Raw genomic sequence first — 27,481 nt, 5'->3', positions numbered from 1 at the left:
AATCGTTGCAGCGTTCGAGATGACACGGGACACGGTTCGAGTCCCAAATTGAACGGCTCGAAAAGGGCTCAGGGTGGTGGATTTTTTGCTGGCCTACCCCCTTTCATTCGTTCACCAGACTTGTTTTTCCTCAGTTTTCTCTCTGTTTTCCCCCTCATTGAAATTAATGGTAGAATGGTCAAGCTGATGATGTCACAAACTGTGGCAGTTACAATGAGAGGCGACCTGTCCTAGGGTTTTTAACTAGGTGTCAACTAGGTAAAGGCATTGTCAGAGAGGCCTTGGCTCTGAATACAAACTGTGTGAAGATCATAAGCCAACTTGTACAAATGTTTCAGAGAGAGCAGTTTTAAAATCCCTATGATGTGACCCCATTCACTTACGAAAAAAAATGTGTGAACAGCTCAGCGCATAGGCCTGAATATGTCCATTTTTTGACTGAACCATTTGGCCTAGAAAAGGGATCTCAGCTTTGACATGAAGAGCAGGGTTGTGCCATTTGTGTGTCAATATCATCTGACAACTTGCAAAACTTTTGGAGATATGACAGAGTAAAAATAAGGCTGCGCATATTACTCAGCTATTAACCGCCAAATTGTCACCTTGAGAATCTTCATTCATACACACACACCAAGGAGGTCTACATTACTTACTGTATCATTGACACACACACATGCAGCCATGTAGAACTTTAGACCTCTGCTGTCACTTGGGCAACCATGGCCTAATATGCTGCTGTGGCCACTCTATACAGTAAGTGGCAGTGGCCTACTGGGTAGGATGTTGGTCTGTCAGCGGGTTGCAGGTTCGAATCCCACCCTTACTTCTCCCTACCCACCCATTGCTGAAAGGCACCTGAATCATCTCCACACACACACACACACACACACACACACACACACACACACACACACACACACACACACACACACACACACACACACACACACACACACACACACACACACACACCTCTCTCTCTCTCTCTCTCTCTCTCTCACACACACACACACACACACACACACACACTCAGACCTCTATCTCTTTCCCTCGTGTTTCTCTGTGTGTATACAACAGCTCTGTGTGTGTGCATAAGCCGCAAGCATACTAATAGCATTGTCTCTCCGGAAAGTCTTTTTATTATTATTATTATTATTATTATTATTATTATTATTATTATTGATTCATTTTCTTCCAGATATAATGTTTTTTTGTGATTTTATGTGTGAATAGAATATGGCTTGATTTAAAAAAGTTGATACTCATGATACTAAATTCATAAACTCAAAGTTGCAAGTTGGGTCCTAAATATCACATAGGCTTTATGCAGCCCTATGTGTGTATACTGTAGGTATCCTAGGTATCTTTGTTGTGCTTCAGGGATATTCTGAAAACATCAAGTTGAATGATATCCCAGGCTTTATTTACAATAACTTGTAACAATAAATGATGTTTCATTGCAACTTGGAGGGCAATTCCACCCTTCTATCTTAAAAAAACCCTGAATTTTGCTGTCCATGGGCTAAAAGTGTGTTTATGACATAGTATGTCTTTAATCCGGTAACCAAATACTTAGCTCACCACCTCCTCCTCTTAATGCTGAATCCATGCATACCTCATATGTTAAATTTGGTTAAACTAATAAAAAGTTATAGCAGTTTATATATTTTAGAGCGCCCCCCGCAGGCCATTTTGTTATCTGTGTGTTTGACACTCGAACCCAAATTGTTCTATAGACCCTAACTTCAACTTGGAAGTGAAAACCAAACTTTAACACCAATTTGAAATGACTGAGAAAAATTGCACATGCCTCCGACCCCACTAATTGAGTCATGCAAATATAACTCTGGGGTTCTACCTTGCCACTAAAAAGGCACACCAAGTTTAATTAAAATCTGTGCCACTTGGGTCCCGAAGTGTCTGCTTTCACACGGAACGACCCTTGTTTGAAAAAAAAAAACCCTCCAAAGTTATCTGTATTTGTCTCTTTTTGAAACAGCATCGGCTGTGGATCCCACATTCATGTTGAGTCGCGCCGTGTCCAATGTGATCTGTGCGCTGGTGTTCGGAGAGCGTTTCGACTACGATGACGCACACTTCCTGAGGCTGCTGCAGGTTCTCTCTTCCATGGTGCGCTTCGGAAGCAGCCCCTGGGGACCGGTAGGACATGAATGAATGAAATGATAAAGAAAAAGAAAAATGAGAACAAACGAGGAATATTTTAAAAAAAAACTTTTAGGAATATCAAGGCACTCATCTTCTTTGTAATTAAAATGCCTTTATTTTGTTGGTTACAGCATGATTAAAATACTTCGATGCGGTTCGGCATGAAGCCTTCGTCAGACCTTCCAGAGAGCACCATCTTAAAAACTAGACAGTTTCAGGAAGCACTCCAACTGGACTTCATTCTGAAACTAGGAATATTATTAAATAGAATAAATAAAAATAACAAGAAAGAGTAACAGTGAAGTAAAGGAGACCGAGAAGTAGAGGAGACATAAAATGAACAGCACTAACGTACGCAACAGGCTTGTACGAAATTCCGAATGGAAAGAATTTCAATTCAAAATAAGGCCATAATATGAACACTAGGTGGTGCCATTACCTTGAATTTCTTTGAATTTAAGCTACACCACCCATTGAAAGTACATAGAACACCACCACCTAGTGTTCGTATTATGGCATTACTTTGAATTGAAATTCTTTCCATTTGGAATTTCGTACAAGCCTGGTACGCAAGAGTAAAATAGAAATAGAATTAACTACGATACAATACTATATAACACACCTAATAATACAACACAACCTGTTATTCTGTGAAAATACTGTATGTAGACCTATAGCAATATTGCATGTAGGCCTACATTTTTTAGTGATGTGGTATATTGCCTAGGGGGCACCTCATACTTAAGTAGGCCAACTACTTAGGCTTAAAGTGATACTGTCCCATTTTTGGAAATAAGCTTACCTCCACTTGAGTTAAATAATAGGGTTTTTGCCATTCTCTTATACTTTCAACCATATGGCAGTGCAAATTTTTCCTCAATGCTAGCAGTTAAAGGCCAACTTCAGTTTTACTCACTCCTTTTGAAAATCGGACAGTCACCCCAAGTTAAACTCACTTGCAAGGCTCTCATAGTGGTGCGTCACCTCGCCTGGCTGTGTTTCCCGGTGTTTCTCAATTGACATAAATAATGCAGAGAAACGAGCGAATCACGAAAGCCTTTCTGTGTTGCGTCACATCGAAAGAAGGCGTTGCCCACAAAGGTTTATGTCGACCCATTTTTCTAAAAATATGTTGAGTAATTTTTTTCTGCTTGTTTTCAAAACAAGCAACGTCTGGTGGCCCGAAACCTAGCTTAGCTTAGCTATCAGCTGGTTGCTACTCTCAGATACACACACAGCACAAAGCCTCATACATACAGCATACAGTTGCTCCGTGCCTGCAGCTCGCCTAGGGGTCGCTGTCGAATGAGCACGGCCCTGAATGGAGCCTGCACACCTCCGTTGGCACCCCTATAGTGCAGTACCACCCGGGGAAGTGGCGACTCTGTTTACCATTACAATCTCTCCCAGAACTGGAGGACTGAGCCAATAAGAGACACATTTCCATGAGAGCAGGAGGAGTGAGCCAATCAGAGACGCATTTCCATGAGAAAAGCGGAACACCCTCTCGTTTCTCCACAAGCCACCTTGCTAGCTTGCAAAAACGGCTTGAAACAAAGCAACCAGTTTTTTTTAAACAGGACCAACGCGTAACACATTCAATAGCTATGGGGAACACAGCAATATTAATGAAATGACGTTGAGAGGCCATCTTTAACATTGAGTCCTATGAGACCAGCTGGCGGCTAACTGGTCTCATAGGAGTCCATGTTAACTGCTAGCTTGGAGGTAAAATTTGAACTGCCGTACTCAGAGAACAGTTGAAAGTACAGGAGAAAGGTAAAACTCAATTATTTAACTCAAGGGGATGTGTAATACGGGCTGATTTCCAAAAATGGGACAGTGTCACTTTAAGTACTAAAGAGTGTTTGGGAAACGCAGCCCTGGTCATACAGTAAGCCAAGAAGGAATGGGTCATAGTTGAGAGTAGGAGGGGAAGAATTACCATTTGGCTGAAAATAGGGTGAAGTATACTTTATTTTGGCCTGTTGTTCACATAATGTAATATAAAAATATTGTATCATAATATAATTTAAACATTTTGTGCATTCAGCTAAGTACAGTGGGGTCAGTCCCCCTCGTTAGAACATGCAAATCAAATCAGTCTTGTTTAATGTAATAGATCTTTGTTGACTTGCCAGTTGTCAGTTCAACTCTTTGCCTCTATCCCCAGGCGTACAACATCTTCTACAAGGTGATGGATTATCTACCAGGACCCCATCAGTCTGTCTTCAGTCAGGGGGAGGAGATCAAGGCCTTTGTGACTGAGAAGATCCACCAGCACAAGGAGACACTGGACCCCAACAACCCCCGGGACTTCATTGACTGTTTCCTCATCAGAATAAACCAGGTTAGTGTCTGAAAACAAAGCCTTCATATATTTTTTGGAAGTCAGAGGCGTGCTCAATCCTAACGTGATTTCCCAAGACATAAAAAAACGTTCAGCTTCCATGCCAACTCATTCAAAAATAACATTCCTTTCGGACAATTTCAACGCCTTAAACGGATATGCAGCAGTGATTCAGACTTTCAGACCCAGGCCAAAGACATGCAAACAAGATTCTGTGAAAGGGGTTACTCCCCAGCATTGGTGGACAGTGCAATGCAAAATGCCCAGTCCAAAAAAACATCTGACCTCTTAAAAAATAGAAAAAAGAAAACCAACAAAGGCAGAGGGCCTTGCTTCATCACACAATTCAACAGCTGTGCCCCGAAGATGAAACAAATCATCAAGTCAAATTGGAAAATAATCCATAGCGACCCACTTCTGAAGGAAGTCTTCCTTGATCCACCGATGACTGTTTTCAAAAGGGCACCCTCTATAAAAGACAAACTGGTCAAAAGTTACCTGCCAGACAGGAAAGAAAGAACATGGATACAAAAAGACCTCTACGGGACCTATAAGTGTGGATCATGTAAACACTGTGAGGGTATCATCCAGAGCAAAACCTTTTTAGATTTGAGAACAAAAAAGGAATACAAAACAAATGATTTTATTAATTGTAACTCTGAATATGTTGTTTACCATTTGCTGTGTCCTTGTGGATGTTTTATGTGGGGAGAACAAAGAGGAAATTAAAGGCATGTTTCTCAGAACATAAATATGCAATCAATACAAACAATGACGTTTATCCAATGGCCAAACATTCTAGAGAAATTCATCGGATTGACTCATCATCTTTAAAGTACAGGGGATTTAAGTGATCAAGAAAACTGTACGGGGTGGGGGCAGATTGAAAAGATTGCTACAGAGAGAACCACTGCTATTGTACTCAGTACTTTTTGAAATGTATAATATACTGGATCTGCTATTTTTTTTTTGAGGGGGCGGGTCGTAGCTACACGTAAGTCCGTGATGAGGGAGGTGCATTTATTGTGGGCAGTCAACTAGTCAACAGGTGGAATGTTTGTCAAACAAAAGGCTTCACTGTGTCAGTATCACTATGCACTGAAGAAGGCTCAACTGCCGCTACTATGTGTGGGTCCTTAATGGACATGTCATAATAATAAAGACATTTTAACTATACTTTTTGGAGTGCCTTGGTGAAGAAAAGTTTTTTCTCTTTTCAAGCAACTTTTTTTCCTTCATATATTTTATTCCCATATACTTTTCACCACCGGCAGTGCAGGCAACAGATGTACCACTTCATTTTGTGGAACGCACCATAATAGATTTTTTCCCCCGACAGCAGTGTGATGGACATAATCATTTTGGGCTTCCACCTCCTCCATCCTATCAATTTATGGACTCTTGTGTGGTGCCCTCTCATAGGAATTGATATGATTGTTTTCTCATCCATGTAATGATATTTATCGCCACACATACTCACTCCCAAGGTGCTGGGCCCAGCCTCATACGTATCTTGTCAATTCGTTTGTGTTAACCAGTGGCAACTTTATTTTGCTTATATATCCCCCTGACAACCCATTAATCAATATTTTGGCTGTTGTCATCCTCGAAACTTGCACATTGATTTATAAAAATTTCCACAAAAACTATCAGACTGATTGACGTCACGTCAATGCAGAGTCAACAGGGCAGAATGCAGCTAGCGCATGCATGCTACCTGGAGCCGTCAGATTTGATGGCAAAAAGTTACAAGTTGGGGGGTTAATTTATGGTAAGTGGGCTCACTCGTTGTGTACATGCAAAAAAAAATATTTTCCCTCAAACCTTCAGAAGTGCTCTTTTTTGCTGTTAGTGTTCGGTTGTCCGTCCTTTATTAGGCGACGATAGAGGAATGTCAAAAAGAGGACAGGTCTGTTCCCTCAAAGCAATAGAGCAATGAGGTGACGGGGTAGATGAATTTGCCAAAAAACTGTGTCAGTGAAGAAATGCAAGTAGTGTTATTTTTTCCAGTAACAGCGAAATTGTCAGGAATGAAATGCCTATGTTGTTTCAATGATTAGGTCTATGAAAAAAGCCAGATATGCGGATAAATATTAAGCTCGATCGTGATGGCGCAGTGTTGCTTTTGCTAGGCAGCACATATGCGCACTTTGTCCTTTCAATGCATTCTGGTTAGAAATTTCACTCTGATGAAGGCCTAGTGCCGAAACGTCAGCACAAAAATAAAAATAAAAAAAGTGGTGAATTGTGAAGAAGCAGTGTCGCGCTCTTCCTTGAGTTCCTGGAGTACCTTGAAAAGCTGCACCTGCTAAAAAAGAAACATTCGAGGTGTGCGGGCCCTCACCAAAAACTTTGTAGAAATTTCTAACCAGAATGCATCATGCTGTTGCATTGTGCATGCGTTCTGCTCGGATGACGCAGCACTGTTTCATCACGAACGAGCCCATTCCCTTTTCAACTTTGATGGGCGGAGACTTCCCATTGTCTGTGCATTATGTAACGTCATCAATGACATCAGTGACGTAATATCAATGTACGACTTTTGGTGGCAACAGCCAGAATATTGCTTTACATACTGTCAGGAGGTTATATTAGTAAAATCAAGTTGCCACTCGAGAGTGAGAATGAAACTCGTTTTCTAGAGGAGCTACGATATCTAGCCCACAGTCTACAACTGCCAGAAGCATACACACACACACACACACACACACACACACACACACACACACACACACACACACACACACACACACACACACACACACACACACACACACACACACACACACACACACACACACACACACACACACACACACACATCGTCTCCTTCAGGATGTTTTGTGCAAATAACTAATGTGTTTGAATGTCTCATTGCAAGGAAAAGGACGTGTCCACAACAGAGTTCCACTATGATAACCTAGTGGCAACAGTGATGAACCTCTTCATGGCTGGAACAGAGACTACCAGCACCACCATCAGATATGCCCTCATGAGGCTTATCAATCACCCAGACATTCAAGGTACAGCTACGCACTCACAGTCATGTTCACAAACAATTATTACCTCCACTAAGGAGGTCGCGTTGGTTGGTCTGTCTGTTTGTGTCTCTGTCTGTTTGTTTGTTTGGTTGTCTGTCTCTCAGCAGGATAACTCAAAAAACTTTTGAACAGATTTGGATGAAACTTTGTGGAGTTGTTGGAAATGACCAAAGGAACAAGTTATTCAATTTTGGTGGTGATCCGGATCACAATCCAGAACCAGGATTTTTTAAAAGATTCTTCACCATTGCAGGATAGGGTGAATTTTGACACTCCAGTTTCTAACCCCACAAAAACAAGGCAGAAAGACTTGGAAAATATTAGGGTGTTACAGAGTCAAACGTTCTATCAAACAGCTTCCTTGGTGGAGGTCTGCACTCTCTGAGTACATTTCTAGTTTTAGATTACAGGCCATATTGATAAAGTCAGAGGCTGGTGATATTGATGTGTGAGTAGCAGTAGAAAACAAGGGGATGCAAGTTCCAGAGGTGAGTCGATGCCGGTTGATAGTTGTCCGACGTAGCTATGGCATGTGTCAGGAAAGCTAGCCTAAATATAATCAAGTATTTCAGGGCTCAGTGGGTCAGGTTTAAGATGAGGACATCCTTGTTGTGTCAATGGACCTAGTCGTAGCAAAAGCAGTACAATTGTAGGATTGAATTGTAGAATTGTTCATGATTGAGCAAAACCTTGCAAAAATGAGCAGATACTGTAGACATGCCCTCTCATCGCCAGGGATCTCTATAATACATATTTACAATATGATAACACTGACGCAAATTAATTAGACGTCTTTATCATTGCAGCAAAAAACTGCAAATCTGGGGTGCATTTCTCGAAAGCGTAGGTGTTAGCAATTTGCAACTTGGGTAGTTGCCAATGGGAAATTGCATGGCAATAGTGAAATGCACCCCTGCTCCATCTCGACCGCAGCTTAGACCGGCTCCACACTAGAGCGCGGTGGAATGGCAGCGAGATGATTGAGGTCTTTCTACTTCGTTTCGGCCGGTGTGTTCTACTCAGCCTTTCACAACGACAGCGTCAGCGTGCATGGCTAGTCCAGTTCAAAATCGCCTCCACAGCCAAAGCTAGTGTGTTACTTTGCCATTCATTTGAATGGGACACCGCTGGTTGCTGCCGTCCAAAATCCGCTCGAGTTCTATTTGCCAAATGCAGCGCGGTGTGGAGCTGGCTACCGCGCTGTTGACGCCCACCTACCGCCTGTTGATGTGGAAGGACAGATATGTTTCCATGTATTTTCGCCACCGCCAGTAAAAATCGCGGTAACGCTTTAGAATAAGGTTCTTCTAATAAGCATTTATAGTCACTAAGCAGGTAGTAAGGGCCAAAACATACCAAGGCGGAATGGAACGGTCACGGGACGAACACGGTCTTTCTGCTTATTTTCGGCCGGCGTGTTTTTCTCTGCCTTTCACACTGACAGCGTCGGCGTGCGCGGCCAGTCCTGTTCAAAACCCTCCCCACAGCTAAAGCTAGAGTGCTACTTTGCCATTCATTTGAATGAGACACCGCCGGTCTCCGGCGTGAAAAATACGCTCGAGTTCTATTTTCCAAATGCAGCGCGGCGCGGAGCCGGCTCCCGCGCCGCTGACGCTCGACTACCGCCGGTTGGTGTGTAAGGACAGATATGTTTCAATGTATTTTCACCGACGCCGGTAAAAAAAGGGCGTCCCGCGACGCTTTACCGCCCTGGTGTGTAAGACCCCTAATACCCTTACAAGTGCCCAATAGCATGCTTATTAACTTTGTTAACATCTTATAAGCTGCTTATTATGTAGGCCTATTTATAGTGGTTAAATATTTTAGTCTTATTATTTAAATCGGTACACATATCCATCTTGATATGCTGACTAATATTAGATATGGAGGCGTCGTGAAAAAAACAAAATTTTCAAGATGGCTGCCATGTGTACGGATTTTCATGCTTTTACTCAAATAAAGTTACTCATCAGATGTTAACAACGTTAATAAGCATGTTAACAAAGTTAATACGCTTATAAGATGTTAACAAAGTTAATAAGCATGTTATTGGGCACTTGTAAGGATATTACGACCTGCTTACTAGTGACTATAAACGCTTATCAGAAGAACCTTATTCGAAAGCGTTACCAAAATTGCTTCCGTCCCGTGATGCTTCACTGATTTGGTGTGAAGTGGCCTTATAGTAAGTCAGCAGAAAGGTGGGAGTGATTAACGCTAGTTTTATCAATGGTACAGAGATATTTGGTCGATGCATGGTAGATTACGCTACACTTAGCTGGTGCTTTTGTCCAAAGCGATTTACGGTAATTACATTTACTGGTTATTGGTATACATTTACTGGGTATTGGAGCAACTGTGGGGTTAGGTGTCTCGCTCAAGGGCACTTCAGCCATGGATGGAGGTGTATAGGGAGTAGCGATAGGCAACAGTGGGACTTGAACCTACAACCCTCTGACTTTAAGTCCACCTCCCTCACCACTACTGTTCACCCTGCCCTCTGAGAGCCTGGAAACTGTGGCATGTTGGTCAGACTAGAGGCCTGGAAGTCAAAGTCACTACACCCAGGCTAATGTACAAAAACAATTTCTGTTACTTTATTATTTCTGCAGAGCATGTGCATGAGGAGATCGTGTCAGTGCTTGGACAAAATGGCGTTCCAAAGATGGAGGACAGGAAGTCCCTCCCCTTCATGGATGCTGTCATTCACGAAGTTCAACGCTACATGGACCTCGTGCCTCTCAATGTCCCTCATTACGCCACCAAAGACATCAAGTTCCGGGGCTACAACATTCCACAGGTAGAGGATTGAACTTACACAGTTACTTTTTTGCCAATTGCAACATTGTCATTGTGTTTCTAGACATTTATGTGTTTTGATTCCTCACAGGGCACTGTCATCATACCAATGCTGCACTCAGTGCTCAGGGACGAGAAACACTGGGATGACCCCTACACCTTTAACCCTGAGAAATTCCTGGACCATAATGGTAACTTCAAGAAGAACCCTGCCTTCATGCCCTTCTCTGCAGGTATGGATAGCGCAATGGGTGTTTTGAAGAAATTTGTTTCCTTCCCTCTTTCAGTCTGTCTGTGCATCTCTGTCTCTGTCACCTCTCTCCCTCTCTCTTGCAACAGTTTGCATTTAACTCACTGTCTATCAATCATGGCTTTCTAGGTAAACGTGTGTGTGCGGGTGAGTCTCTGGCACGGATGGAGCTCCTCCTCTTCCTGGTGTCCATAGTGCAGAAGTTCCACCTCAGCACCCCCGGAGGACCCTCCAGTCTCAACACGTCCCCAGAGCTTAGCAGTTTTGCCAATGTGCCTCACCAGTTCAAGCTTGTTGTCTCCCCCCGCTGACCAGATATGGTGGAACAGCCTGGCGCAAACTGTGTTTAGGAGTAGGCGATCAACATATCAGAAACCTTTTAATATCACAATCTCATTCTATATGTATTAAGTTCATTGTGTCTAACTGTTTAACTTAAACACTTAGGGTTTTCTTTTGCCTTAAGACCTGTGAGAGTTAGGTAAAATATAAAAACTTTTACATGTCTTAAGACAAAAGAAAACCCTAAGTGTTTAAGACAATCTCATTCTGTTTGCAAGCAGTATTTGTACATTTGTAAATATATCCTACATGGAAATTACCATGCCACGATAGCAGCAACTTGAATATAATAAATATTGTAGTGAATAAATAACACTTTTTTTTATTCACATTATGTTTGTATTGGATAATGTTTGTTGGTGTGCATGTGATATCAACTTTGTTGCAATGGTGCCCTTGTTTTCCAATCTAACAAGCATTTCCAGAGGTGGCAAAGACAGATGAGCACAAGGTGTTTCCTTTACCTCTCGATTGCACTCTTCCTCCCCATTCAGGCTGCAGTCTTGGTGAAAATGGACCACAAATGTTTTGTGTGTTCTCCCCTACACCAGTAGCTGCCTGAGCATTTATTCTCATTTGGGCTTGGCAACAACCCACTGCTTCAAGAGTAAACAATACAGTACTTCAAGAAGTTATATATTTTGTCAATATCACACTCAATTCATGACACTTTTTGTTACTTTACAATGAATTTATTAAAATCAGAAATTCAGCCAAATAACCAATGATACTTGTCTTTGTGAAGAAAGAATATCTCTCTTCATGTATTAAAAGCAGAAATTCAGCTAAATAACCAATGATACAATTGTCTTTGTGAAGAAAGAATATCTCTCTATAGCTGATTCAAAGAATGTCAGATGAGCTTCAATCCTAACCAGCATGATGGGGAAATAAATAACACACCTGCTGCCTCTGTTCAGTATTCCCCTGACCTCTGTGCAGATAAGCGTGAAAGATGTACACACACTGCAGTCACATGCCATTAAGCCTGCAACCCTTGGACACAGTGACATAGATAGGTGACAGAAGGGAAAGAGAGAGACGGAAAATACACTATAACAGGGTGAGATAGAGAGACAGAGAGAGAGAGAGAGAGAGAGAGAGAGAGAGAGAGAGAGAGAGAGAGAGAGAGTGTGTGTGTGTGTGTGTGTGTGTGTGAGAGAGAGAGAGAGAGAGAGACAGGGGGCCGTGAGAGAGATGGGATGGGCCAAGAGATAAGAGAAGGAGAGAGAGAGAGAGATGGGGATTTGTGTGTGTGCGTGCGCGTGCATGTGCGTGCATGTGAGTGAGTGAGTGTGAGTGAGTGTGCAAAATAATCTGCTCAGGTTAACATCTGGACTTGATGGCTGAGTCACGAGGCTCAAAATGAAAATTCTCTGCACAAGCTTAATATAATATACACATCTTTGCTTCTGCCATCTCAAAAAAGCTACAGGACCAAAAATCAAATGTTGCATTTACAAAGTCAAAAATTCACAAGTGTTATGTTGATTCATGTGCCGTTTAATCATGCAGACATGCAAACAGGACATGCACACACGCGCACACGCACACACACGCACACACACGCACGCACACTTAAGTATACTTTGCCATATGGGTATCATGGTCATTTAACCCGCATCTTCAACATCAATCAGTATTACCGCACACACATTGAAACAAAGTACAGAACTGTGTGCATCAGTGTCAGTATTTCATTGTCATTTTATTTTTTTGTTTTCACATTCTTTCAGACACACCTAGACACAATACATGAGTCAAGGATTATTGTAAAAGGATGAATGATCAACAGAGACAACAAGAGAAGACGAAAGGAGGTGATTGACAATTTACATGAGGAAAAAAATTAGCTAGGACTCTTGCTTTTCATGGGTGTCAAAGAGGACAAAAAGATTGACTGAAATCTAAATTTTTGAGAGAAAAAAACATATTTATGACACACTACAGTTAGATACAGAAACAACATCTTCAGCGAGGAGAAGGACACACATAGGCATGGATATGAATGCTTTCATGGGATAATCCACAACGCAAGGACAGAATAACCTGAGAGGGTTTAAAAGTGACATCGTCTAATCCAGGTTAGTGCCCTTCCCTTGTACTTCCATGTTCACTTTAACAGTTGATCAAAACAATCCTTAGTGAAAGCTTACACTTACATATGAAAGGGCATGGAATCTTTTAAGTCACTGTAATCTTAATACAGTATGCCACACAGGCTGTACTGTAGATTAAGCCACTATACTGTAGGCTATCTTGAGCGACTAAGTCAATTCTGGTCATTCTGTGCACACACACACAATTTGTAATAAATAAACATCTGATATAAACCAACATGTGAACACACTTGAAAGATTAACAACAGCTAATTGACACCACTGGTTGAAAAAGGGGAAAAGGCCCTTTGAGCAGACTGTTGTTGCAAAATGACAGCGCTGTTAAGATATGAAGTTAAAATATGACATAATAAACAATAATGTGTAACACATAAACAAGAGGTTTTTTTTCAGCAGTAAAAATCTTCTCTTATCCTTGAAAATCATGAAGAGTAATATTTATTCTGAAGTTTAAAATCAAAAGACAAAAGCTTAATGTGTTGACCCTGGCAGAAATGTGAAAACAAATGGAAATGTGAAAAACAGCTTCAAGCCTACTGTGTCGTTAGTGACTGACCATACAACTTCTTAAATTAACATTTTTACTATTAAAAAACCCTACCTGGCAGCACTTGTAATACACACTTGTTTCCTGTACACCTGCCAGAATCTCTCATTTTTTTAGTAACAACGTAAAACAAAAAGGAATAATTTACAATAAATTACTGCATAATTTCTTGCAAGTGTAAGTTCTTCCCTCAACATAGCAACATTGCAAATTACACCTAGTTCTAAATGTACATTTGATGTGCTTACACATATACACACCCATGGATACACACACAAACACACACACCCACGCACGTTCACACACACACACACACACACACACACACACACACACACACACACACACACACACACACACACACACACACACACACACACACACACACACACACACACACACACACACACACACACACACACTACACACACACAAGCGCATGCACAAACACACAGCACAGCACACAACACATACACACTTGCTTGCACATACACACTCCGCAACCCACACACATTACGAAACACCACCAATTTTTTAAAAAGCAAAGCCGCCGCAGTCAAAGGCGTCAAAGTCAGAGTCGGCGCCCTCGAAGTCGAAACTGTTGAAGTGCGGCCCGTCGGCCGCCTGTCCGCAGGCGTGGTAGCTGGAGCCGGCCCCGCCCATCTCCGAGAAGCCGGCCACTGAGTGGCCCAGATCGGAGGCGTGTCCAGCCGCCCCGGCCGCGTGATTGGCTGTGGCGCAGGAGTTGAGGTAGCCCAGCGCCGAGGTGGCGGCCGCCCCGCCCATCAGCAGGCAGACGGCGCGCACCGCCCGCGCATCACTGCTGTTGCCGTGGCGCAGGCAGTCGGCTGAGCGGTGGGGCGGGGCGATGGAACCGCTGCGGACTGAGCATGTGCGGGACGGACCTGTTGCAAAGATGTGCAGTGTCAGTAAAGCTGGGGAACCTATGTCTCGTGGGCTGTTTTCGGCCCTTGACACTGTTTTATCCGGCCCCCTATAATTTTAATGTAATACAGCTTCACATGAAATATGGGACATTTTTGTAAAGGAATCTTAGAAATTACATTTGCAATACAATTACCGGTAAGTTACATTCAGAGGACCTAGAGAAGGTGGGGTCTGTTTTAAAGTTGGCTGTCATCAATATAGGCCTAAAGTGCAGGGGAAAATCCTGGCTTGTGTTCATAGTATGGCCCTTGGAGGACTTTTACGGATTATGGAGGAATTTGTAAGCGGCCCCTGAAATAAAAAAGGTTCCCCACCCCTGAAATGTTATTACACGTTTTGTTTTGTCATTGACATCAACAACCAAGGAAATCAGAGCTATTGTGCCCAGAGCAAGTCAACAATTAACAACTGTATGATGACTGGAGATGCACCGGATCCGGTTCCGGTTCCGGATTCGGCAGGATAATAGGGTTTTTCACAGGATCCGGATCCGGCAGGATCTTAAGCAGTGGATCCGGTATCCGGCATGTTACCTAAAAATCAGGGTCTGGTGCATCTCTAGCCTAGGCTTTTCAGTCAGTCTTTCACAACCCCAATCACTGCATGGAGTGAAAGCCCTTTTGGAAGCGGCTGTTGCAGGCAGTGTGGCAATAAGCCAATGAGTCTAAAAAATAGTTTGAGCCAACGTAATAAAAAGGGCCCACGTGTGCGAGTAGACAATATGGTTCAACCCTTTTGTATCCGGTTCCGGATCCAGTATCCGGCAGGATCCTAAAAATCAGGATCCGGTGCATCTCTAATGATGACACACGTCGCATGACTCCCTGTCCACTGACCTTTCCTCTCCCTGAAGGAGTTCTCCCTGCCGGGGAGGCGAGGGGAGGTGGCGACAGAGGAGGGGAGGTTGTCCCCCAGTCGTGGAGAGGAGCCGGGCGAGTCCTTCTCCAGAGGGGGGGTGTCAGGCAGGGGGTCTCTGTCCGTGATGCAGGGGGTGATGCTCTGCTGTCTCTGCAGGGTCATGGGGGAGGCCACGCCCTACACAGTGAAAATACCAGTGTTAACAAATGGCCGTAGCCTCAGTGGCGGAACAATTACATACAGGGCCCCAGGGCAAGACACTGACAGGGCCCCCCATACGGCCTGCCAATGTCACAGTAGGGCCCCCACATCCAATACAGGAGGGTCCTCCTGGGCCCCGGGGCAAATGCCCTGCTCGTACCCCCCCGTCCCCGTCCCCCCCTATAGCTCCGCCCCTGCGTAGCCTCTTACTGCAGATGCGGTCGCCGGCGGGCCTATTCACTATTTGCTGAAAATACTCAACAACATCATAACAGCATTGCAATGACATAGCGGAAAGCCTTAGGTAACAGATTACGACATAGCCATTACAATTTTGGTGACTGTAGGGTTATAACATAGGCTCTACGCTAACGGGTTAACTGCACAGTAAGACACGGCCCATGATATAATTTAGCTGTTAGCAGAATGACCAAGTCGTAATGTATTACTATAGGACGCACTGTGCACTTTCATAGTGGTGAACAATTATAGTGACATTTTTTCAGTGACTATTACAACGGTCCACTGGTGAAACATCATGCGAACATCATGCGTTAAGGGGTTACAGAGGCCTTTACACACCAGACGGAATATTCCAGAACTGATTTTCAATTGAATACCAACATTATTGTTGGAAACCAGAATAGCTCATGCATGATTTTTGCGCAACATGCTAAAATAAAATCTCATCTGGTAGATGTTTTCTTTTTCCCTTTTGTATGTTTTCTCTGCTTTTTAATCAGAATCTATCTCTCTATTGGACTCTCTCTCTCTCTCTCTCTCTCTCTCTCTCTCTCTCTCTCTCTCTCTCTCTCTCTCTCTCTCACACTCACTCACTCACTCACTCACTCGCACACACACACACACACACACACACACACACACACAGACACACAGACACACACACACACACACTCACACACACAGACACACACACACACACTCACACATACTGTACACACACACACACACACACACACACACACACACACACAAATACACAGACACATACACACACACAGACACACATACGCACGCACGCACACACACACACGCGCACACACACACACACGCACACGCGCGCACACATCACTCCGTAATGATGGTAAACAGCAGTGACGCAGCAGTAACACTTGTATGTCATGAGTCATGAATCTAAACTCTAAAGACTAGAGATTATTGTCAGAGTATTGAACAGGAGTCCAGTGTTCTCCCACAATGGTGCTTATGATTGTGACAAATGGCAATGTGACAATAGAATGCAGGCTCACCTCTCTGACTTTCCTCAACAGCTTCAGCCACTGACTGCAACGAGAGTGGACAAATCCAAGTCATTGTAATATCATAACACATTGCTGTGATGCTATACAATTAGGCCTACTTGTACATATATGGACTGTATATCCTGTTCAAGGTTCAAGATGGGGTTTTGCCCAGGGGAGCAAAAAAAAATTCAGTACAAACTGACAATAAAAGGGTGTCATATGATATCATATTGTATTGTATTAACATAACTGCAGTCATTCCATTTAACTCAGGGAAAAACTTCAAACAGTTGCCCGCCCATTACCCATGGCAAAAGTCAGTCAAGACATTTCATTCTCTCAGACCCTGCTTACACAAGTATTGATATTTTTAAAAGCAGATATTTATGTGTTATGTTTCAATATAAACACAGCATGTGGATCACCATTCTGACAAGAGGATTTGTGAAAACTCCGGATTTAGAGTGCTACAACTCTGTTTGTGTAAACAAAATGTACAAATGGGTGCACAAAACTCTCTGTATGCGTGTAAACAGGTTCTCGGTAAGTAAGAGAGCAAAGCATAACTACAATTCAATGATGACAAGCATGCCCCCAGGGGGGTTCCAGGACCAGGGCACAGAAAAGTACTGAGGACAAAATGCAACTCAATAATGCGTTTGACACAGAGAGGATTAACATTGGTGCCACAATCATCACGAAATGTGAAGAGCTCTGCATTAGTGTAATCACTTTGAGCTTGGAGTTGTTTTGTTTTGCGGGTCGATCAAGTTATGTAACACTGAAACAAAGGCATCTCTTTGAAACGAAATGAGATGAGAACAATATCTGAAAACAGTGTGTAAAGATATTTCATGTGCACACTCACACAAGCACGCTCGCTCGCACGCACGACGTACACCCGCACGCCCACTGACTCACCCCCACACGCACACGCACGCACGCACACACACACACACACACACACACACACACACACACACACACACACACACACACACACAGAGAAACATACCCCGCTGCCAGAGCTACACCCACCCACACTTGTGCACACATGCGCGCGCGCGCGCACACGCACACACACACACACACACACACACACACACACACACACACACACACACACACACACACACACACACACACACACACACACACACACACACACACACAGAGAGCTACACATAACCCCCACCCCCCCCAGACCCCAACACACACACACACAATCTCTCACTCCCCTTCAATGTCCTGCAGCTATTACAGCACTTCACTACCCAGGTAGGCTACCTGCAGTCATCCGTAGTTCACTGATTCTTGAGAAAGTGGCTAAAACAGGTTGTAATGTTGACAGAAAAAAACAAAGTGAATTACAAAATTATATGGTATATCCTCGTAGACTAAGGTCTTGACTTTTCAGAAATGCACAAGGCCAATCTCCCCATTATGTATTTTTTTCAGAAATCAGGCTTTTCTCCGATCATACCTTGTTTTTTGTCAACACCGTCAGACACAATTAAAAGTTATTAAAATTGTATTGATTTGGTTGCATATGTATCTGGAGTTTTTAAGTGATTATGTGTATTTTTTGGTTCACACATATGCCTTTAAATGTTGAAAATTCACTTTTGTTCTATTTTAATACTGTTTCATGTGTTCTAATTTTAAAATATGTACCGTCATACGATGCTTACTTAACGCCTAAATACAACAAACAATTTTTTGTAATTTCACAAATATTCGTGTAGGCTTAAATTGGCTATTACTTTGATATTTCAACAACTCCTAAGGAAAATGTTGTAAGCACATTCCCTTAAAATGTCCAAAACTCCTTCTTACGGTGGTGACTTAAGAACTGACGGTGGTGACAGTAATCTGAGAGTGGTGAAAGTGGCCTAATTAGTACCTGCATTTAGTAAAATAAATAGCCCTCTCAAGTCAATGGCATCTTGCATAAACACTTTATTTTTGTGTGTGCACAGTATGAGCATGTGTTTTTACTTCATTAGTTAGATTATCTAGGAAGTAAGCCACTGGTTGTTGAAAATGTGGTAAAAACAGCTTTTAAGTTGTTCAAATCCAAAATATAGAGGTGTATTATCATAGATGTAGGTCTTGGCTGTGCAGTGAATGCATTGGCCAAGCTCCCCATGTTTAACATTTTTCATAAAATGGGCTCTTTCTTGTTTTGTCAACAGCGGCAGACAGAATTAGAAGTAAAAACACATGTTTACTGTATTAAAGTGAATTACTTTAACAATTCATGTAGATACTTATTGCATGCATATTCTTAAAACATGTCAAAAACACGTAAAACGTGTTTTTTGGTGAACTCCATCAGATGTCACCACCGTCAGGTTTTCTGACAAAAAAACCTCCAAATGCACCTCAGTGGTGGCTAGAGTATCAATTTGGATCACAATTATTACTAACATGCCTAGTAATGTTTCATTAACCAGCACAATTTAGTAAAATATGGAACAACATGATGAGCAGAACGAAATCTGACGGTGGTGACATCTGACGGTGTGAGACAAAAAAACACTCTTTTAAATATTATGCATTGTTTGTTCACATTAGCCATTTCATTTTCGCTCTGTTTCTTGGGTGCTTCATACCTTTTCTGAAAAAAAATATATTTATTAACATTAATGTAATACAATACTATTAAAACCCCCGACGGTGTTGACAGTTTATGGTTGGGACAGTACCAGTGTCCAAACAAATTAACAAATTGAGGACAAAATAATAAACTTACAGGAGCTTCAGTGATGGTGAAGTAGACAGTAGAGCTAAAGGTTTGAAAAGGGGTCCTCAGTAATGAAAATTACCTTGTGCATACCTGATTTTATTGTCTTTTAGAAAAAATCTGACGGTGGTGACCGTCTTCACTACCCAGGTGGGCTACCTGCAGTCATCCGTAGTTATTACAGCACTTCACTACCCAGGTAGGCTACCTGCAGTCATCCGGACTGTCCGAGAGCAGCAGCAGGAACTTCTCCTGGCGCAGGATGAGGGCGAAGCAGCAGTCTCTCCTGCCCCCTGGTGGCAGGCGGGGCAGGTCCAGGATCTCACGGCCCTCCACGATGGCCTCGCAGCTGCTCTGCAGCGCCACCACCTGGTCGGCGGGGGAGTCGGCGTCCCGGCACACCAGCAGGTTGCCCTCCAGCGTCAGCACCAGGTACTTCTCCTTCCACTGCTTGAACATGAAGCCTCCTGGACACCCGTGGGCCGCGTGGAGGGAGGGGGAAGGAGAGAAAGGAGAGAGATGTGGAGAAGTAGAGTTCAAGTTCAAGTTCAAGTTTTCAATTTTATTGTTCCCAAAGGGGCAATTAAGTGTGCAGCAAGTCAACAACATATAGACAACAGATAACAGGACAAACCATAAAGTGCAGGGTTTAAAACATGACCATAAATAGAGTTAAAATTAGCACAAGAAACATCATAATAAATAAAACAAAATTAAACTTACACATCACACCATAAAATACACAAAGGATATAGCCAGTGATCAATTAGGATTGGAATTTAACAGGGAGATGGCACTGGGGACAAATGAAAACCTAAACCTATTAGTTTTGACAGAGAGTGAGACAAACGGAGCAGACTAACACGTCGCCCCCATGTGGTGCCTAGGGCCGTAACAAGACATTTTCAAATAGTCTAATACTGCATACGGTACTGCGTACTGTACATTTAGTATGCTTCAAACTCTTCAGTGAAACTTGTTTTCATTAATCTCTTGTCTTGAGGATACATGGGGGTGACGTAGAGACTGGATTTATCATTGTTGATCGTAGATTGATTTTTCATCATACATACATTTTACATTTCTGTGTTCTATAGTTACGGCCATGGTGGTGCTATACGTTTACATGTACATGTAGCCTACTGCATGTGGGTCAATGGCCTTTTTCAGGTGGTACCACATCAGGTGGTTGAACAACAGCTAATGCCCATTAAAGAATTAGCAATTGGGAATTACTGTACTGCAATGAATATGATTCTTAGATAAGCCACTAAAACCAATGAAAATCATTGAATCCTTTTAGTAGTGGTTTTAGCCACGGTTGCACTACCCTGACCCTGATGTGCTGCTACTAAAAAGTCATTGATCCATGTGCAGTATGTCCTATATTTCTTATAACTAGTATTGAACAGAAATAAAATAATAAATAAATACAAATTATAATAATAATAAAAAATAATGGTAACACTTTACTTAAAGCCAACATTAGAAGCACATTTATAACAAATTATAACGCACATTATAATTACTTACAACGTATTATGACTACACTCATAATGCTTCATGATGCTTTATTTTAACAGTTATGAATAACTATGAATCTGGCTCATAATGCTTTATAAATCCAAGGGTGTCATGAGTGCTCATGACTGGCTATAAACTACAGGCTGCCTGATGGGGCTTATAGTACATTATTTATGAGTACCTATACCCCTCTATGCACAGACCTGGATGATAAACTGTCATAAGGGCTCATACGATGCTATAATATTTCATGTGAGATCACAAGTCGTCAATGTGTGCTCTAAGTAAAGTGAAGTTCATATGGATGCATCTATAATGGACTGTATAATTCACATCTATAATGCATCATAAGCCCCATCAGGCAGCCTGTAGTTTATAGCCAGTCAATCAGCAAATGGGGGACGGATGAGTCGCACCAATTGTGTTCACCTCTCCCATAAGTCGTTGTTTTTCAATGTCATGAACAAAATGCTAGCGATCAAATAACATTGCAAGCATATTTCACATTTCAACAAAGTTCACATTGAATGAATGAAGAAACAGGTAGGCCTACAATATTCTATTTTATATATTACATTGTATAATTAGATATTTCAATCAAAAATAATATTGATGACCATTGACTGTTAGGGGCCGCAACAGGGTCCAGGAGCAATTCTACAGGGGCCGTGGCCCACCCTGGCTGCCCTTCTAGAACCGCCTATGAACCCTCCACCTCGCTCCACTAAACATTTTTAAATTTGGCGAATCCAGAGCCTGTACAAATGAAATCAGAACGAGGGGATGGCAAACCAGGCTAGTGAAATGGGTCGAAGTAAAAAAAACGTATCAGTTACAAAAGGCCAGCACTTCAGGACAAACATGGGACATTCACTCAAAGCTAGGCTACCACTTCCTGACGAACTTTTGTCTTTGTTTGTTCAAAATGGGGGAATTAAAAAAAATGTAGCTCAACCTACTTCCTGCTGTACGTGTTGCTGTGTTCTCATTTGACGCAGGCTGTCTCAGGTGAAATGTGTTAGACAGTGACCTACTCTGTGACGAGAGCCGGGCCTCTCAGCAGACAACACTCACTGACTGAGCTCACGGGAGGAAGTAGGCCATTCTTCTCTCTCTCTCTCTCTCTCTCTCTCTCTCTCTCTCTCTCTCTCTCTCTCTCTCTCTCTCTCTCTCTCTCTCTCTCTCTCTCTCTCTCTCCCTCCCTCCCATTATCTTTATCTCACTCTGTGAAAGAGTGTGTGTAGCCTATATTTATGTTGTATATAGTGCACATGCAGGCGTGTATGAATGTGTGTGTGTGTGTGTGTGTATGCGCTCATGTGTGCTTGTTTGGTTGTGCATATCTCAGTTCATGTTTGCATACCTTAGTGTTAGTGTGTGTGTGTGTGTGTGTGTGTGTGTGTGTGTGTGTGCGTGTGCGTGTGCGTGCACTTGTCGGTTTCTGGGTTCATGTGTGCATACCTTAATGCAAGTGTGTGCATGTGCGTGTGAGTGTGCATGTGTATGCTTACGCTTGTGCATGTGTGTGCTCGCATTTTCAGTGTGTGTGTGTGTGTGTGTGTGTGTGTGTGTGTGTGTGTGTGTGTGTGTGTGTGTGTGTGTGTGTGTGTGTGTGTGTGTGTGTGTGTGTGTGTGTGTGCTCGTGTGTGATATGAGTCGTGTCTATGTGTCTCCCATGATGGAATGGAAGAGCAGGATTAGGGGAGGGCAGGCGGATTTGTAAGGGAAATAAGCAAGATGGACTTTGGGGGAAATGCCTGGTACCATGCCAAAACATAGACGCCATGCACATCACAATGGAATTGGAAATAGGCAACATTTTTAAAAGAATATTGTTCCATCAGCAACCAGCTTGGCAGTAGCCTATATTACATAAGTTTTATATAAGTTAGAATGTTTTTCATGTGAATCAAACACGTGTGTAAACCAGTTAGATAGTATTACCTTATCTGAAGAACATAAGGACTTGTGCTCCTGGAAGAGAACTGCGCTCCTCCAACACAATTACAACCTTATTTTATGTCTTTTATTGAAAGTATTCTTTTCTATGGTATTATATGCTGTATGGTCATTCCAAAAGTGACGCACAAAAGTAAATTGAGTAAAATCGTGAAAACAAGTGGGAAAATAATGGGGCGTCAGCAAAATCAGCTCAATAACCTTTATTTAGATAGATTAGTCAAGAAAGCGGGCAAAGTTTGTAATGACACAACCCACCCCCTCTCTAAATTCCAAACACTTCCTTCAGGACGCAGGTACAGATAGGCATACATTAGAGCAAATAGAGCAAAGAACTCCTTCATCCCCATGGCAATTAACAAATTGAACAATATGTGGGAGATATTCTTGACATTATGGACATTCATATTTGATCTAATGACAATTGACCTCTTTTTACTTGTTTTTAAAGCAATCTCCTTGTGTTAATGGATGCATTTGACCAGTGCTCTGTATTTATTTACATGTTATTTACATCTTATATGCTTATTAGCTATTTATTATGTTTGTACTGTATGTGTGTTTTATTTCAGGCCTATATGTTTTTATGTCATTCTGCTTTGCTGGTAGACAAATTGCCTTTTTCGGGACATTAAAGCTTTCAAGTCAAGTCACAAACCACGTGGCTCTGCGATCCCTGGCTAGACTGCTCTCTGTCATTGTTTCTCGGTGGTGGAACAATCTCCCAGTGGCAGCAATACTAGGTGCTGCTCTCTCAACCTTCAAGAAGCAAGTAAAGACTCTTCTCTTTCGCGACTATTTACTACACTAATGTTTGAGCTGCCCAGTCCCGGGTCAGACTCTATGGCATGATGTTTATGTATATGTGTGTGTGTACATAACCCTGTGCTAATGCACTATTTTTTTTTTTAAGACACTAAACCTACAAAGCATTTGCACTTGCTGTTCTGGGTATTTCTTTTCTGTGCACTTGAATCTGCTAGTAATGTTGGCTTTAAATATGTCTTCGCTTTTAAGTCATTTTGGTGAAAAAACGTCTGCCAAATCCAAATGCAAATAATATAGCCCTATTATTTTGCATTCGCCCTGCTTTCCTTACCCTTTGTAGGAACTGTCCTCTTTTCCATGAACACCATCGTTTAACTCTGTTGTTTGTAACATGTAGCATTGCTAGCATGTTACAATCATCAACGGTATACTATACAACGTAGCATATATAGTAGGGCCTACATGGACACTTAAAGCCCAGGTAACACTTGAGCTATATTGTTTGAGTTACGAATTAAATGTGGCCATAGTCAATGTTTTCCACCAGAGAGACACATGACTCATGCATTTCACACACTGTAGGCCTATAGATCTGTATATGCAACATGAAAGAACAGGCAAAACAGGTTTTTTTTTTTTGCCTTAACTGAAATTAATCCTGTATTTCCAAAACGGTATGGGAGCAACTCCTAAAAATCTGTAGCCTACCCTTTACTTGCAGTACAGTCAATAGTTTAAGCAAGAAACAAAAGATTTCAAAATAACATACTTATTTTGTGGCTTAAGTTTACAAAATGGTCATTCAAAGGGCCATAAAAAACAGATGTTAACAGATTCCCACGTGCCAGATATGGCTATAAAGCTTACAGTAGAATCTGCACTATCAGAACCTATAACTGGGTTCGTGATGAAGCAGTGAGGCTTTTGCTAGGCAGCACGCATGCAAACTTTTCCAGTTTGATGCATTCTGGTCTGGTCACCATATGCATGTGCATGTGTATGCGTACAAAAGTATTGCTGCTTCATCACGAACAAACCCATTAACTCAATAGTATGTCTGCTTACAGTCTGATTTCTTGTGTGGCTTGTCACAAATAAGGGAGCTCTAGTGATATCCAAGGTGGAATGTATCCAAATTCCTCTGCCCCAATCCAACAGATAAATAACAAAAATGTGAGTGCAATGGAAGGAGCAGTAAATCAATTATGGCAGGGGTAACTGACAACTTGAATTATATCTTTATAAAAAGTCTGGGCCTTGAAGATATAAGCACTTCAGTCCAATTTTTTCCCTATAATATTACGTCTCGGCTGGGTGTTCTTGGAGGGGTTTGGTGTTGTTACCAAGCAACCAGCTAATCGGTAAACTAGGGAGGGACGAGGGAGGCGGGCCATAATTCAAACTTCAACAGACTTCACCCGTCCCACTAGTAATTCAACAAATGTTCACCCCTCCCTCCACTGATCATTTCTCAATTCTCATTTCTCTATTTGGGGACCCCCTCGAAAACAAGACATGTTATCTCGAAGGGCTATCCCCTAAGACAAATAAATTGAAATCGAAATTCCAGACCCTGTGTACAAATGAAATTGGTACAAAGTATGGGTGAGAGGGTATGAGCTTAGGTACAGTACATGTAGATATGTTGAGATTATGTAGTGATTGAGTGAATATTCTGAGTAATGGATGATGGTCCAGTGAAGAAATGATAGATGGATCTGCAATGAAGTGCATGGAACTGACATTTACACCAAGAGAGTTCCATGTTGACCACATTTAACTCCTAATCTAGTGTGTGAAGATTTGTTGTGCAGTGCCCAGACTATAGATCTCTATTACATAACAGTGTGAAAGGCTATAACAGACATCTGATGGGCAGGATAGAGTCACATTAATCCGCCCAGAAGAGACCAGTATGCAGTACTAATGGACGGAAGCACGCACGCACGCACGCACGCACGCACGCACGCACGAACGCACGCACGCACGCACGCACGCACACGCACGCACGCACGCACGCACGCACGCACGCACGCACGCACGCACACACACACACACACACACACGGTTAATAGTTCACTGTTAAATCATGTGGTCAGCAGGGATTGCAAATCATTTGTAGCATGCTCATCAAAGTCACACGCAAGGACTATTAAGCTTCTTTATCCGACTCACAACAGTAATCTTAAAGAGCGAAGCAAACAAACATTTGAAACAGCGTTTCCCAGGGTTAGTAACCCATAGCCCTAACCCGTAATGTAAAACTAAAAATGACTCTATATTATACTATAGGCCAACTATAGCCTGGAAAATCCCACGTTTCTTTACACAATTGTTCCGATCTGAAAGACAGCATGGAACATACCCTCCGTGAGGGTTCCAGATCATGGTCTCTGTCTCTCTCTAATCAGAGAGAAGGGGGCGTGGAAAGGTGATGACTGCAATTCGCTTGAATAGATACAATTGACACGATTGGCTATGGCTACCTATGCCAAATGATACAAATTCGTAACACGCAATAAACAGCTGTCGTCAATCGTATGCCACACATCACTTACGGGATTTACAGTAGGCCGGTCTCCACACCTTATCTCACTTGTGATTAGGTCTGGTGATAACCAGGCAAGGCAAACTACTATACTATACTATACTATACTATACTATACTATACTATACTATACTATACTATACTATACTATACTATACTATACTATACTATACTATACTATACTATACTATACTATACTATACTATACTATACTATACTATACACTGTATATTTACAGCCTACTGTTACTGTAACTTCTGTGGATGGCGTGATCACCAGCTGACCTGCAACATTTTATCTACATGTTTGCTGGAGTAACGTAAACAAACTTTTGCTAGGCCTAGCCCCATAATCTCTCAGCTCAGTCGCTCAGTCCCTCAGCCGCTCAGCTGCTTGCCTTTGTACATCAGTTCAGATCCGAAAACAACACTGCTACCCTGAAAAAAACAGATCCCAACCGAGGACCCAACAGAGAAAAACAACAGACCTGCTCTATGACATTACCATCTGGTGTATCAATGAAAAAGATGAGATAGAGAAGTAAGCGAGAGTTCGTTATAACCAAATGTATGAACATACCCTACAGCGTTTCCACCAAAATAAATCATGCAAACATGCACCACTATATAGCAAACATGCAACTGACAAACATGTTTGAGAATAATGACATGCATCATTGTCCTAGAATGGTGTGGTCCTTCTTGGCAGCATTGTACACTTACAGAACTGAAATGTAATAATCTACTTTTTCTGAGAAACACAAGCACAGAAAAAGCCATTAAACATGCAATTCTGTGCAGTCCACATCAAATAAATATCTTTAAAAGAAATAAAAAACAAACAAACAAATCAAATAAAAAGATAAAAGCAGCCTGCCTTTCTTACCATACTTTCTGAGGAAGCCTCTGTTTACCCCCATGGAGGACATTTCAGCTGCGGGCCAGGAAACGAGCATACAGCACAGCACAGCACAGTGCACCCACACACACACACTCACTCAGCAATACAGGGATGGTCACCACAGAGGCTCGGAGCAAGTGTGTTTAAGA

The 27,481-nt window shown here is 42.2% G+C and overlaps 2 protein-coding genes across 2 annotated transcripts in view; one reads left to right on the top strand and one right to left on the bottom strand.

Annotated features, from left to right (window-relative positions):
• The window catches only part of LOC134453872 (uncharacterized), a 35,075-nt gene extending 23,234 nt beyond the window's left edge, over positions 1 to 11,841 (top strand). Inside the window, exons 14-19 of the mRNA XM_063204622.1 lie at positions 2,000 to 2,160; positions 4,340 to 4,516; positions 7,398 to 7,539; positions 10,170 to 10,357; positions 10,448 to 10,589; positions 10,736 to 11,841. Coding sequence (XP_063060692.1) covers positions 2,000 to 2,160; positions 4,340 to 4,516; positions 7,398 to 7,539; positions 10,170 to 10,357; positions 10,448 to 10,589; positions 10,736 to 10,917 — 992 coding nt within the window. The 3' untranslated portion in view covers positions 10,918 to 11,841. The remainder of the gene's footprint in view (positions 1 to 1,999; positions 2,161 to 4,339; positions 4,517 to 7,397; positions 7,540 to 10,169; positions 10,358 to 10,447; positions 10,590 to 10,735) is intronic.
• Positions 11,842 to 14,149: 2,308 nt separating this feature from the next.
• On the bottom strand, positions 14,150 to 27,360 carry si:ch1073-83n3.2 (uncharacterized). The gene is made up of 5 exons (XM_063204479.1): positions 27,318 to 27,360; positions 19,842 to 20,100; positions 16,894 to 16,927; positions 15,400 to 15,598; positions 14,150 to 14,520 (listed from the first exon to the last, which is right to left on the bottom strand). Exons 1-5 carry the CDS (start codon positions 27,358 to 27,360, stop codon positions 14,150 to 14,152), a joined length of 906 nt encoding a protein of 301 aa, XP_063060549.1.
• Between the last annotated feature and the right edge of the window lie 121 nt (positions 27,361 to 27,481).

Source organism: Engraulis encrasicolus, chromosome 8, assembly GCF_034702125.1.
Source record: "Engraulis encrasicolus isolate BLACKSEA-1 chromosome 8, IST_EnEncr_1.0, whole genome shotgun sequence".
Lineage (NCBI taxonomy): Eukaryota > Metazoa > Chordata > Actinopteri > Clupeiformes > Engraulidae > Engraulis > Engraulis encrasicolus.
The sequence above is the reverse complement of the archived record's forward strand: the minus strand, read 5'-3'. Positions and strand labels throughout refer to the sequence as shown.